The sequence below is a fragment of the Python bivittatus genome, unplaced genomic scaffold, assembly GCF_059951505.1.
Source record: "Python bivittatus isolate LINGU-HERP-01145 unplaced genomic scaffold, Pbiv_v1 ctg000020_np1212, whole genome shotgun sequence".
Classification (NCBI taxonomy): Eukaryota; Metazoa; Chordata; class Lepidosauria; order Squamata; family Pythonidae; genus Python; species Python bivittatus.
This window is the reverse complement of record NW_028277030.1, coordinates 100,335,575-100,348,005: the sequence shown is the minus strand read 5'-3', so window position 1 is coordinate 100,348,005 and position 12,431 is coordinate 100,335,575. Positions and strand designations below refer to the sequence as shown.

At 37.5% G+C, this 12,431-nt stretch overlaps 1 protein-coding gene across 1 annotated transcript in view; it reads right to left on the bottom strand.

Annotated features, from left to right (window-relative positions):
- The window catches only part of ZFAND3 (zinc finger AN1-type containing 3), a 140,901-nt gene that overhangs the window by 31,017 nt on the left and 97,453 nt on the right, over nt 1-12,431 (bottom strand). The window contains exon 5 of the mRNA XM_088145378.1: nt 8,623-8,688. Within this exon, the coding sequence (XP_088001504.1) occupies nt 8,623-8,688 (66 nt within the window). The remainder of the gene's footprint in view (nt 1-8,622; nt 8,689-12,431) is intronic.

Below are 12,431 nucleotides of genomic sequence, written 5' to 3'. Positions count from 1 at the left end.
ATCCAAATGCTCTCTAGCAAACTTCAGACGGGCCCAGACATGTACTGGCTTAAGCAGGGGGACACGCCTGGCACTGCAGGATTTGAGTCCCTGGCGGCGTAGTGTGTTACTGATGGTAGCCTTTGTTACTTTGGTCCCAGCTCTCTGCAGGTCATTCACTAGGTCCCCCCATGTGGTTCTGGGATTTTTGCTCACTGTTCTTGTGATCATTTTGACTCCACGGGGTGAGATCTTGCGTGGAGCCCCAGATTGAGGGAGATTATCAGTGGTCTTGTATGTCTTCCACTTTCTAATTATTGCTCCCACAGTTGATTTCTTCACACCAAGCTGCTTGCCTATTGCAGATTCAGTCTTCCCAGCCTGGTGCAGGTCTACAATTTTGTTTCTGGTGTCCTTTGACAGCTCTTTGGTCTTGGCCATAGTGGAGTTTGGAGTGTGACTGTTTGAGGTTGTGGACAGGTGTCTTTTATACTGATAACAAGGTCAAACAGGGGCCATTACTACAGGTAACGAGTGGAGGACAGAGGAGCCTCTTAAAGAAGTAGTTACAGGTCTGTGAGAGCCAGACATCTTGCTTGTTCGTAGGTGACCAAATACTTATTTTCCATCATGATTTGCAAATAAATTCTTTAAAAATCAGACAATGTGATTTTCTGGATTTCCCCCCCCCCCCATTTTGTCTCTCAAAGTTGAGGTATATGTATGGTGAAAATTACAGGCCTCTCTCATCTTTTTAAGTGGGAGAACTTGCACAATTGGTGGCTGACTAAATACTTTTTTGCCCCACTGTATGTAGCAACAGAAATGTGTGCATGAGATTATATTAGCATCCCTAGTATTCCCAGTTTCCATTACTTCCTATTATCTCTTACAATTCATCTTTATTCTGAATATATCTGGTTCTTTTCCTATGAAGAACTAGAAATTTGCTTTTTAAATAAAATAAAACTGGGAGTTTATAGTTAATGTTATATTGAATGACTTCTGCAATGAGAAAGGCTAAACCTGAAAAGTACTTTCCCAAGGAAAAGGTTTGTGTAGATTTTTAGCTAGTCCTTAACAACAAATTACTCATGAAGAAAATGATGTCACTGACTATGAATATATAACATACTGCTATTGACTTAAAATACCTCAGGAAAAAAGCTTAATAATAGCTGAACCAATGATATACTAATCACGATATGCTTAGAAACTGGGTGTACAAAACAAGACTATGTAAAATAGAAAATCGAAAGAAAAAATGAAGTAAAGACATTTAATCCAGTGAAACTGGAAAGTGAAGGATGTAACCTTTAAAGCTTCACTATTTGTTGCAACATGCTTACTGAGATATTATGATTAAACAAGCAATGTGGCTGAATTTTAATCTCATGCTCAGAGATGCTAGTATTAGCCTAATCCTGGCCAGAACTTAATTGTATGCCAGTGCTATATGTCTGCCTATCTATCATTACAAATGCTTTTATGCCACTTCAGTCTTCTGACTCTGAGGCTTACAGCACAACATGCAATACTATATACAACATTAATTAGCAAATTATCAAAATTAACAAATATATCAAAATATAATCAATATAAAAATTATGGAAACTGATATAAAAAACCCCAGATAGTTTGGATTGACAGGGTACATAATTTCTCATCAAATTCGCTTAAGTGCTGGAGTTTCTCATACAATGCCTACGTGTGCCACTTCATCCTCTGATTTTTCCCTAGTATCCACAGATGTTCTGTGACCCTAACCCTAACCCATTTTTTCATCTATGGTAACGGGTGGTTTGCTGGAAAGGAAACTGCAAACCTCCAGCAGCCCTGTATTTTCTTTCCCTAGAAAGAAATAAGGGACTATCCCTTATGTCTAAGGAACAATCCTAAAAAGCTAAAGCAAAGGAAAAAAGGAATCCTACCTCTACCTACAAATCTTCAAAGCAGAGGGGACAATTCCACTTCCTTGAAGCACTCACACTATTTCACTATAACTAATTCCTGTATGCTAGCAGAAAGATAATATGTTTAGTTTTGCTCTATATCCAAACCTCCTAGCAGCTAGACTGCAATCTTTACCTTGGGAGTGAGAGTAATTGGAGATCACAGGGTTGTGACATCTAGTTTATGCTGATACTTTTTCCACTTCTGTACTTGAGAAGAATGTTTTTGATTTTTTTTCTCTTTTCCCCACATTTTTCCACATGCAATTAAAATCCTGGAAAGCTTAAAAGTTTGCTCACTATATTGTGACATTTTGTCTAGTCCTAGTCTAGTATTGCCCAATTCTAGATTCTGGAACTTTTCTCCCTTTTTCCTATTTTTGTTTTGTATTTACATAACAATTTGATTTCACATTAATTATTCTGAACATAAAAATAAAAGTATTGTTCATTCTATGTTAATTATGTGATTTTGTCATGTTTCTTCTGAATTACGTACTCTTTTAAATATTGTAAGTGTCTTTTTTGGAGTTGGGCAGTCGTGAAATTCCCTGACTAATTTCCTAAAATGTGCTCCATTTCTAGACTTGAATAATACATACAAACCTCTCTTTAAAAAGACCTGTCCGATCGAGCTATATCTGTACATATAATGCTTCCATAATGGTTAGCTAGAGTCCTGGACGATATCTGTGCACCAGAGAGTATTATCCAATTAACTCCACCTGTCAGTAGAACTTTTACAATTAGCAGAAGGGATGTGTGAGAGGTGATTTCACCTCCTCTGTGAACATCTTCAACATCTGCTAGGGTGTATTGAAAGAACCTTTTAAGCAGATGTTAGAGTAATGTAGGAGGAGTGAAGGGAAAGGCAAGTGGGAAAAACCCTATCATGTGAGTCAAGATCTATTCACATAATACATTAGAGGGATATCTAGTTTTATGTATTATATGTTGCAATTTCCTTCCAGAATGTGAAGAACAAACCATAGAACCATGCTATACAGGTTATAGCTGAAACCCAGAGAGCTATTCAACTAAACAGGAAACCATTTGTGAGCTTTTTAAAAATGAGTATCAATTATAATTACAAAGACAACATGTTTCTAGATGGTATACCCTAAAAACAATTATAACAAAATGTATAGGTGGGGTAATGTGATCTAATAAATTGGTTTGCATTAAATAACATCTATGTTCTGCACTCACAAGAATTCTTGTCAAGTACAGAAGTGGAAAATAGTGAAAAATTGGTTTTCTAAACGATAGAATAATTATGCTGTAAATATAGAATCATTACATTATAAATATAGAATGTACACATAGGAACAAAGACTACCTATCAGACAGTTTTCTCATATCAGAGTCTAAGTAAATGTCCATCTCCAAAAATCGGTTTCTTGATTATAAATACTAGTTTGGTATTTGGTCATTTGATGGTTTTCTCGTTAAATGGTTATGAAAGAAAATACTTATTTTGAAACAAAAAAATAAAGTTAGTTTAGGTTGTTGGAGAATTTCACTTGGTCTACATTTTTAAGAGAACTGATCTAATTTTCCAGCTTACTTTGTGAATTGGAACACAGTTATCCTTATTTTACTATATTTTGCAGCACAGCTCCACATTTTTTTGAGATGTTGCATTACAGCTCTTTGCTTAAGAAATATTTATATTACAATATATTATGAACAAAAGTATGTGCAACAGAACGAGGGGAATAACTGATGCTTGCGTGTATATCAATCAGAAATGAACAGAACTTACACTGATCTGTATACCTCTAATTCAAATCAGATGTTTGTTATACACATTCGGGGCTCTTCAGGACTTCAGATTTGAAGGCAAAAAGGTGGTTCAGAGCATATGGGCACATGAACACAGCATCTTCCTGTAGCTCCTTAAAATAGCCATACTTTTTCCTAAGACTGCATGGTTCTGTGTTTCAACAGGATGGAAGTAATTTGTTTTTAGCAGCTGGAATTTATATTTATAGACATTTACTTGCTCCTCCTTCCCAGAAAGATTTGGGTGAATATTTATCACAATCTGACCCTGATATGATCCAATCTGCACATCTAAAACTCCCTATCATATAATCTAGCCATGTAAGCTAGATCAGCTACGTTTTATTTCTTCCCTTGCCCAGTCAACTTGCCTGACAAAGAATTCCTAAACTCAAAAGCTGTTAGTGATTTTGTACAATTGGTTTAGTTAAATGTATTATCTCTATGGATATTGGATTAAATGCTGTTAACTATACATACATACATATATTAATACTTTACAACTAATCAGTTTAAGAGGTGAAATGTAGTTTGTTAGCTATGTTAAGTTATTGATGTAAGAAAGGCACCTGTGTAGATACTCTCTATTATTTTCTGCAACAGGAAATTTAATTGGTAGGTACTTACAAGACTTTAGCAATAATGAGGTAATGAGAAACAAGGAAATGATCTTAAAAATCATTTTAGAATTATACAAAATAAACATAAATTAAATATATCAGCATATTCTGGAAAATCCAAGATAGAAAAAATCTTTAGCAAGGGCCACTTGGATATATAGTTAACATGGCAAACTTTATTACTTAAAATACAACTCCTGAGATCTAATGCAATGTATTAAGCCATCTTTCCATCTTTTGGATAGAATCTGTCCCTGGCCCCCGCATATATGAAAATATGGAAGAGATAGCACAACTAATATCAGAAACAGCCAGCAAGATGGGACAGTAAAATTTCATCAACATCCATCATGCTATCTTGATCCATTACCATGTCCCAGCATCAAATAGCCTTTGCTGTGTCAGTGTAAGTCCCAAACACTTTATCCTGTTTATAATTGCTGATGAGCAGTAATAAGGTTTCTATGCCTCAGCTCCTGTACGTTCCACTTCAGTGCCTACCTATTAGGTAATAACTTTTATTTACAGCCTTGCTTCATGTGCCATTCCATTAGTACAACTGAGAACTGAGCAGAGGAAGAAAAAAAAAAGTGTCATTAATGGGTACTGTCACTGACAGGACTGATGATGTACATTACACTTTTGTACTATTACTACATGTCTAATAGTAAAAGCATAGGGATAGCTGGATTTGTCCTCCACCAGTCAAATACTAAAGAGTTTCTTGAAGAGTGCCTTAAAAGTCAACTGAACAAGACTTTCTTGGTTGTTTTTTTTTCTTTCTTTTTGAAGCTAGCATTTTTAAAATAAACACAAAAGTTTTACTATTGCAGAGCAACAGACTATCTAACTAATGGTATGACCAGAACTTTTTGCCCTTGATAGTTATGTGTAATAAAAAGGGAACAGGAAAAGAAAGTTTAAACATATAGTTAATTTCAATGAACTAATCAATGAATTTGATATTTCCATTATACTTACTTCCCACCACTCCAAAGCAAAATTTCACCATCAGAAGTATTAAAGGCTCAATCATTGCTGCTGCCCTCAATCTAGGTAAATACTACCTAATAGTTAAAGGATAATTATTGTGGAATTATATCTTCTGCACTTTATACAGGTAGTCTTCACTTAACAACTGTAACTGGCACCGGAATTTCTATTGCTATGTGAAACTGTCATTAGACAAAACATCATGTGACCCTGTTGCTTAGCGACGGTGGCTCTGGTAGTCCTGGCCATGGTTGTTAGGCGAGGACCATGCTATTGTTAGGTGAAGACCTCACACTTCTCCTGCCTTGCATGAACTGATGGCTTTGTCTCACTGCCTCCTCCCCAGCCAGGCCCGGCAAGCTCCTTTCAGCAGATTAGGCTCCACCACCCTGCTGCACTTGCCTCCACTTCAACTCCCTCCACCTGCCTATCTACTCATCTCTGCCCTTTTGGACGCCCTCCACTCTGCTGCTGCCTACCCCTGCCACCCCCAGCTTACCTTTGCCGTCTTCTTCCTCCCACTGCTGGCCCTGGATCCAGGCATTGGGCGAGGGCATGGCTCTAGGGCTGTCAGTGGTGTGCAAGGCTTCGCAAGAGCTTGCACAGCACTGACAGCTTCCACCTTTGCCTGGGAACCACTGCCCGCACCACCACCCTGCCGCCTCCATTGGCTCCGTCCTGCTGCGTCCTTCAGAACAGCTGGCCTAGGGTGGCTGCAGCTTTCTTGGGCAGCTTTGTGTGACAGGGCTGGGGCGGCTGCAGCTTTGTTCTGTGCTGTGGCTCAGGGGCTTCTTGCAGCCCCAGAGCTGCACAGTTCTGGGGCTGCTTGCCACTCCACAAGACAGGGTGCAAGGTGGCCAAAAGGGCATAGATGATGGGGATATAGGTGGGTGGAGCAGTTGAAGTGCCCCTGCATTTGTAAGTGTGGGCAGGCTGCCAAGCACCCACATTTTGATCATGTGACCATGGGGCACTGCAACGGCCATAACTTCAGGCACTGGTCATAAGTCCTGTTGTTCAAGGCTATTGTAACTTTGAATGGTTGCTGAATGAATGGTCCTAAGTCAAGGACTACCTGTACACAAGACTGATGTGAGTCCAACATGCCTGTTTTAAGCATAAAATCATATTACAGCTAAACATTCCACCACATTTTTATTTACCTTTCCCTTAACATACTTTTATTTGATGCCAACTAATGTGTCAGAACTGTGTCACTATTTTTAAACCATATAAATGTGTTTTCATCATCCCGCCTGCTAATTTATTTTCCACCTCTACTTAGGATGCACTACATAAATACAACTATAATCCAGCGACATGTCAATTTTCATGCCTGTAAATTGTCAAGATTATTCTATTGTCTAAGCTCTATCAAAATCTATTTGCACAAAGTGAATGGGGACTACTGTTATGTTAAAAACTTGCATCCCCTACCCATTTGTTTCTGGGGGCAATATGGCATACAGAAAGGTTTCACAATGCCAAGAAATCTTATCTTACCTCTCTTAACATCAAGGGATAATTGCTGCTTGATGCCACATCTTGATGTTCAATGTCAGTTACTATTCTTTGCACTTGGTTTGGAAGAGTTATTTATCTTATTTATATACTGCCATAATCCTTATGGACTTAAGACAATTCAATCTCATGCATCCCAAATGAAGTATCAATAAAAAAGTGATGTATTGATTTTATCTTTATTCAGAGACTGTACCACCTTTCTTTCTGTCCCCAAATAAACAAAAGCAGTTTAAATTCTAGCACTACTTAAAAACTAGAAATGCCCAGAGAATGTGCACTGAGTTTCAATATTAACACTACATTTCCTTGAAATGCCCTATAATACTAAAGATCCTTATATATCTGAAACAAAATATACATTTACTTTTTTGCCCTGGAACTGACATTAGTACAGATGCTTCACAAATCTGTATTTAGGGATTTTCCATTTTTACGACTTACAAGATGATAAAGGTTTCTCAAAGAAAGGGGGTTTAATGTTCTTTTATAATAAATTTATACTAACATTTAGGGGTTCTTCCCTCACTGGGTGCTGTCATGGATTATATGTGGTGCCTTAGAGTAGCTGTTGAATCATGTCTTAGCATGATTAATTAATACATGTAGGTTATTACGTTGTTATTATTTTATTAGATTTTTATCCCACCTTTTTTACATATAACTCAATGTGGTGAACATACCTAATACTCCTGCCTGCTATTTTCCCCACAACAACCCTGTGAGGTGGGTTGGGCTGAGAGAGAGTGACTGGCCCAAAGTCAAGCCTCCCAACTCCATCCAGATTGTGGAGTTGAAGGTTGAGTGAATTTGAATTCTACAATCTTTTTTGATTATTGTCTCTATATTGTACATAAACAATTGTCAGGAATGTTGTTCTGTGTGATTGCTGACTCAAACTTACTTGTTAGGTTTCAGCATTTTTTAAAAAAGATATCTATCACAGCAGCTGCAGTCACCTATTCAACCCTTGGATCCTGATAAAACGATTCTGGGATGGTCTTGGTTAATACCTGGATGGGAAACTACCAGGAAATTACAGGGCTTTCGGAAGTCAAAAAACATCCCAGAAGAACGCAAACCACTTTCATATTGCTGTGAAGCAAACACCATGAATATATCCATGTAGTGATTAAGAGTTAATTTGAACTCAAACTTTATGTTTACCTTCAGTTTACAGACTTGTCAAGCAGGCCATGTGATATCAAGGAGTTAATCCTTCACTCCCTATTATTTATTCTGCCATGCTGGAGGACACTACAGATTATTGCTTCCCACCTCACCCCGCAAAGAATGGTTTGTCTGGTGAATTCAGAAGCCAATGGTGCATTTCCTAATGAGTGATATGTGAGGTAACTTCTGGAGTGTTTTATCCAGCAAGCAGACTACATCATTTAAGAAGATGGGCATCAGACAAATAAGCAAAAGGCACTTTTGCTTACGGAAGCTGCAGTGCAACTCACAGCATTAGTGCTGGCTCTGCACATATTTTATCCTTTCTCCCCCAGAGGGAAGGATGAGGGCTTGTTGAATCTGAACAATCTTATTGGTGCTCCCATAGGAATACTTGCAGGAGTCATTTCTGTTGACCTTGCCCCCTTTTTGATTTCAATGGTAAATAATAAATCACAGATAAGATGAAATGTGGTGGCTTGCAATAATAGGAACAATGGTTTCATGAATGAGATCTTGCTCTTGGTCAGCTGAATAGCCTAGTGAAGTGGACATTATCCAGCCCTTTCATAATATATTCTTTTAAAAATAAAATTTACCTGAATCACAAGTTCTTTTGGTTGCTGTGGTTAAAGAAACATGAGCTGTATCTGTGCATGGCCCACCTAGAAATAGAAATCAATCAGTTAATTCCAGTGATATTACATTAGCGTTTCAATAGTGGTAATCCAGAACAAGACTGTTTCTTGGGTAGTTAATATTGGTTGCATGAATCACAACATAAATATTGTGGGGATGAATAAAGGAAAGGATAAACAGTGATAAGGCTGCTGGAGTTTTCTGTTTCTCCACTAGCCATTTCTTTCTGTTTCATCTTTATTTTGGCTAAGATCCAAAGACATAAGAACCCCAGCTTCATGACTCTAATGTGGCTGTGAACATCTCCCCTCCCTTCTATTTACATTTGGTAAACCAAAGTCTAGAAATTGTTAAGTAGATCGGGGGTCAGCAAACATTTTAGGTAGCAGACATCATGCACTTTCATGTAACATTGTGGATGTCAATAAAACAAATGAAAATTAGAACATTTACATTTTAGAACACTAAAAACTAAATACATTCCAAATCTCATTAGGTTTCTTATGAACAGAAATTTCAGCCATTTAACCTAAAAATATAAATGATCATCATCACTACCACCACTATTGTGCTTTGCTAATACTGTTTTGGAGCTCAACGGATGCTACCCAGGATACTGTGGGTGCCATAGCCCCCACAGGCAGCACCATTTTGCTGACCTTGAATTACATACTATAAGATCTGATAAGGTCAACTTGCTCCAGTCCCCCCTGCTTAAGCAACTTCATCTGGTGGAACCAAGGAGACATTCTTTCTCTGTTGCTGCTTCTGTCCTTTGGAACAGCATTCCCCTGAGATCTGGCTGGCCCTGACCCTGCCTGCCTTTTAGAAGGCATTACAGACCTGATTCTTTCCTCAGGCACTGGGTCTGGGAGTGGTATGGCCTGTTTGATGTGCTTTTTCCCAGCACTTTATATATTCTGATTTGCTCTGGTTTTTTGTTTTGTTTTGTTTTATGCCTTTCAATTAGATGTTTTTTATGGAATTTACTGTTGTTATTTGACATTCTACACTGCCCTGAGTTGTGTACTGAGTGGGCAGCTATTTATATTGATTAAATAAATAACTAAATAGAGGAAGAAGAGAAATTAAGAAAAATAAATTATAAGGCTTAATCAACTCATATCATGACATAATTGTTAAACCTCTGATAGCAATCACCCACACTTCCCAAAAAAGGACTTGAGAAGCATGACAATATTTCAAAATTATATGCAATCATATATTAAACTAATACTCTGGGTATTATAAGTTCTGTTGGATATAAATACAAATACATGGCCTATTTTCATGACTCTCACTGTGTTGGAACTGTGGTTCAGGATCAGGCTGGTTGGGCTGAACTGGATCAGGATCTCCAGCTGAGAATACCATGTATGAAGCAATCATGTGTATGCTGATACATTTACAGAATTCAGATTGTGGATGTTGCTAGGAGAACAGTATTTCTGAATGTCTGCAGTAAAACCCAGCTTTACAGTAATAATTTAGTAAGTCATCAAGACATCACTGAAAAGCTGAGGCTCTGGTAGGCTGAGAAGCACTAACCTATCAACCTACTGTTGCCAACACAAAGAATGGTTTTTAAAAGATTTATTGTACTCTCATATTCTCTCTTAATTAACATGACATTTGCATAACACAATTAATTTTCAACTATAGGCACTGTGGATTAATTAGGAACACCTCATCCTTTATTAACTATCTTGTCAATTTCATCCTATCATAATCTTCTTGAAGATTTTACCTCTGCAGGATTAGCCATACAAATGTATACCAAATTCCATATTCTAATAAAGTTCTGGGTATCTCAATTAAAAGTAAAGCATATGTAAGCATATAAATACAACTTTTGCTATATATACCTCAAACATGTGATTAATTATTTCTATGCCCTTTACTAACATATGTAAAAACTGTTTATGAAAAGCCTTAGATTCCAATGACTCAGAACAGAATCCCTAGCAGAAATCAAAATTTAAAATTATTTCTGTGCCAACATCTATTCAAATTGCAAAGTGTTATTTTTGTCTGAGATTTTCTTTTCTGAAAAAGTAGCCAAAGGATTGAATTAATGATTTGAAGATTTTACTATGAAGCAAAGCAGAAGCTACAGTACTTTAGCTTGGCAGTAGCATTTTTTTTTCTTATGCATACATGTGCATAGAACCTGGGAAGGCCCTTGAAATGCTTTCACCAAATGTTCATGAGAAGTCACCTCCACTAAATCCATATGGATTGTCAACTTGCTTCATTCTGAAAGCTCAAGGTGGAAATCATTGCTAATAATGTAGAAACAATGCCTTGAAATACTTTTGCTATACTAAGGAAGAATGAGCCATGGTGCTTCCTGCTACAGAAGGAGAGCTCAATAATAAATTGTCCCATTCCTACAGGTGGAATTTGGATAGTGAAAATCCAAATGAGTGTCAGAAATTGGGTTGTTGAAAGAATCATACACACACTTTGCGAATTAAAACAAAACAAAACTGGATGACTCTGTTTATTACAGGGAATGCTCAGACAGCATCTATACAACAAAATTAATTTCTTCCAAAATCTTTATATACTGGCAGCAGTCCCAGCTCCATCTCTTTTCTCTTTAGGGAGAAATTTGAGTGTATAAGTGCAGCTTGAGGAGGCCCTATTTTCTAAAGTGCTTTACTCTTAAGTCAACTTCCACTGAGTAGACCACCACACTACTCAGTCCTATTCCTCTTCCCATTAGAGTTGCTCATCAGTTCAGTTATCATCATACCAATCTATCAATCAAACTTTCTCTTCCTTTTTTCATTTCTTTGCTCTCAAGTAAGATTTCTTTAAGGTCCACCCAAGGCTGATCCAATGGATTGGAGAATAACCTTCAGACTTCCTATCATTTCCTCAGTGGACCAACCTCCAGGAACTACATTACCCAGGCCCCTTTTCTCCCTTTAAAGTGGAACGAGAAAAGATGGGGTCCTTTGTGGCTATTTATATAAGTTTTCTGGAGTTGCTACTAGCTTTTACTGCCTCAAAAATAATGTTTTTGTACCCACTCTAACAACTGATAGAGGACATGTCATTAGAATACAGGTTTCAGTGATATGGCCTTCACCCAAACCAAACATCATGTCCTGTGATTTTGATGCAACTTACTGCTAGACTTAATGTATTTTTGCAGAGTGTGGTTGCTGCTGTAAGCCCTCTAGCCACATTATGCTCAGTTGTTATGCTTTATCATACTTGTTAAGTATGTTCTCGGTGAAATGGTCAGGGAAAAAAAAGTATAAAATGTTTCATGTGACAAATATAGAAAAAAATGTGCTTCATGTTGTCTAATGAAAAGTAAAACAATTTAAACACAAATACAACTATCAAAAGAAAGCTGAAAGAAATATTATCTAGATCATGCACAGGAGAGTGTGAGTTCCTACCCCAACACCCTCTACCCCTTCATAAGATTCTGAAGTGGAACTCTGTACCAGTGAAGAATGTATTCAAGAAAAACGTCAAATTTAAAGCAAGAAGTGATAGGGGACAAATGTAGAGATTTTCTCCAAAGGCAATCTTTACTTTTTGTATTAACTTTACATCCTGCCTTCATTCAGGAACTTGAGGCAGCATATTCAAGAGCCTTACTGGACCTTAGCAACAAGGCTAGCAAGAGATACAATGCTTGTGGATTTAATGTGGGACAATTTCAGGACAAGGATTGGTAGATTCCTTGCCTTTATTTTTCCTTCTGAACAAGTGTCCCACACATCGGCAGGAAAATAACTGCCCATCA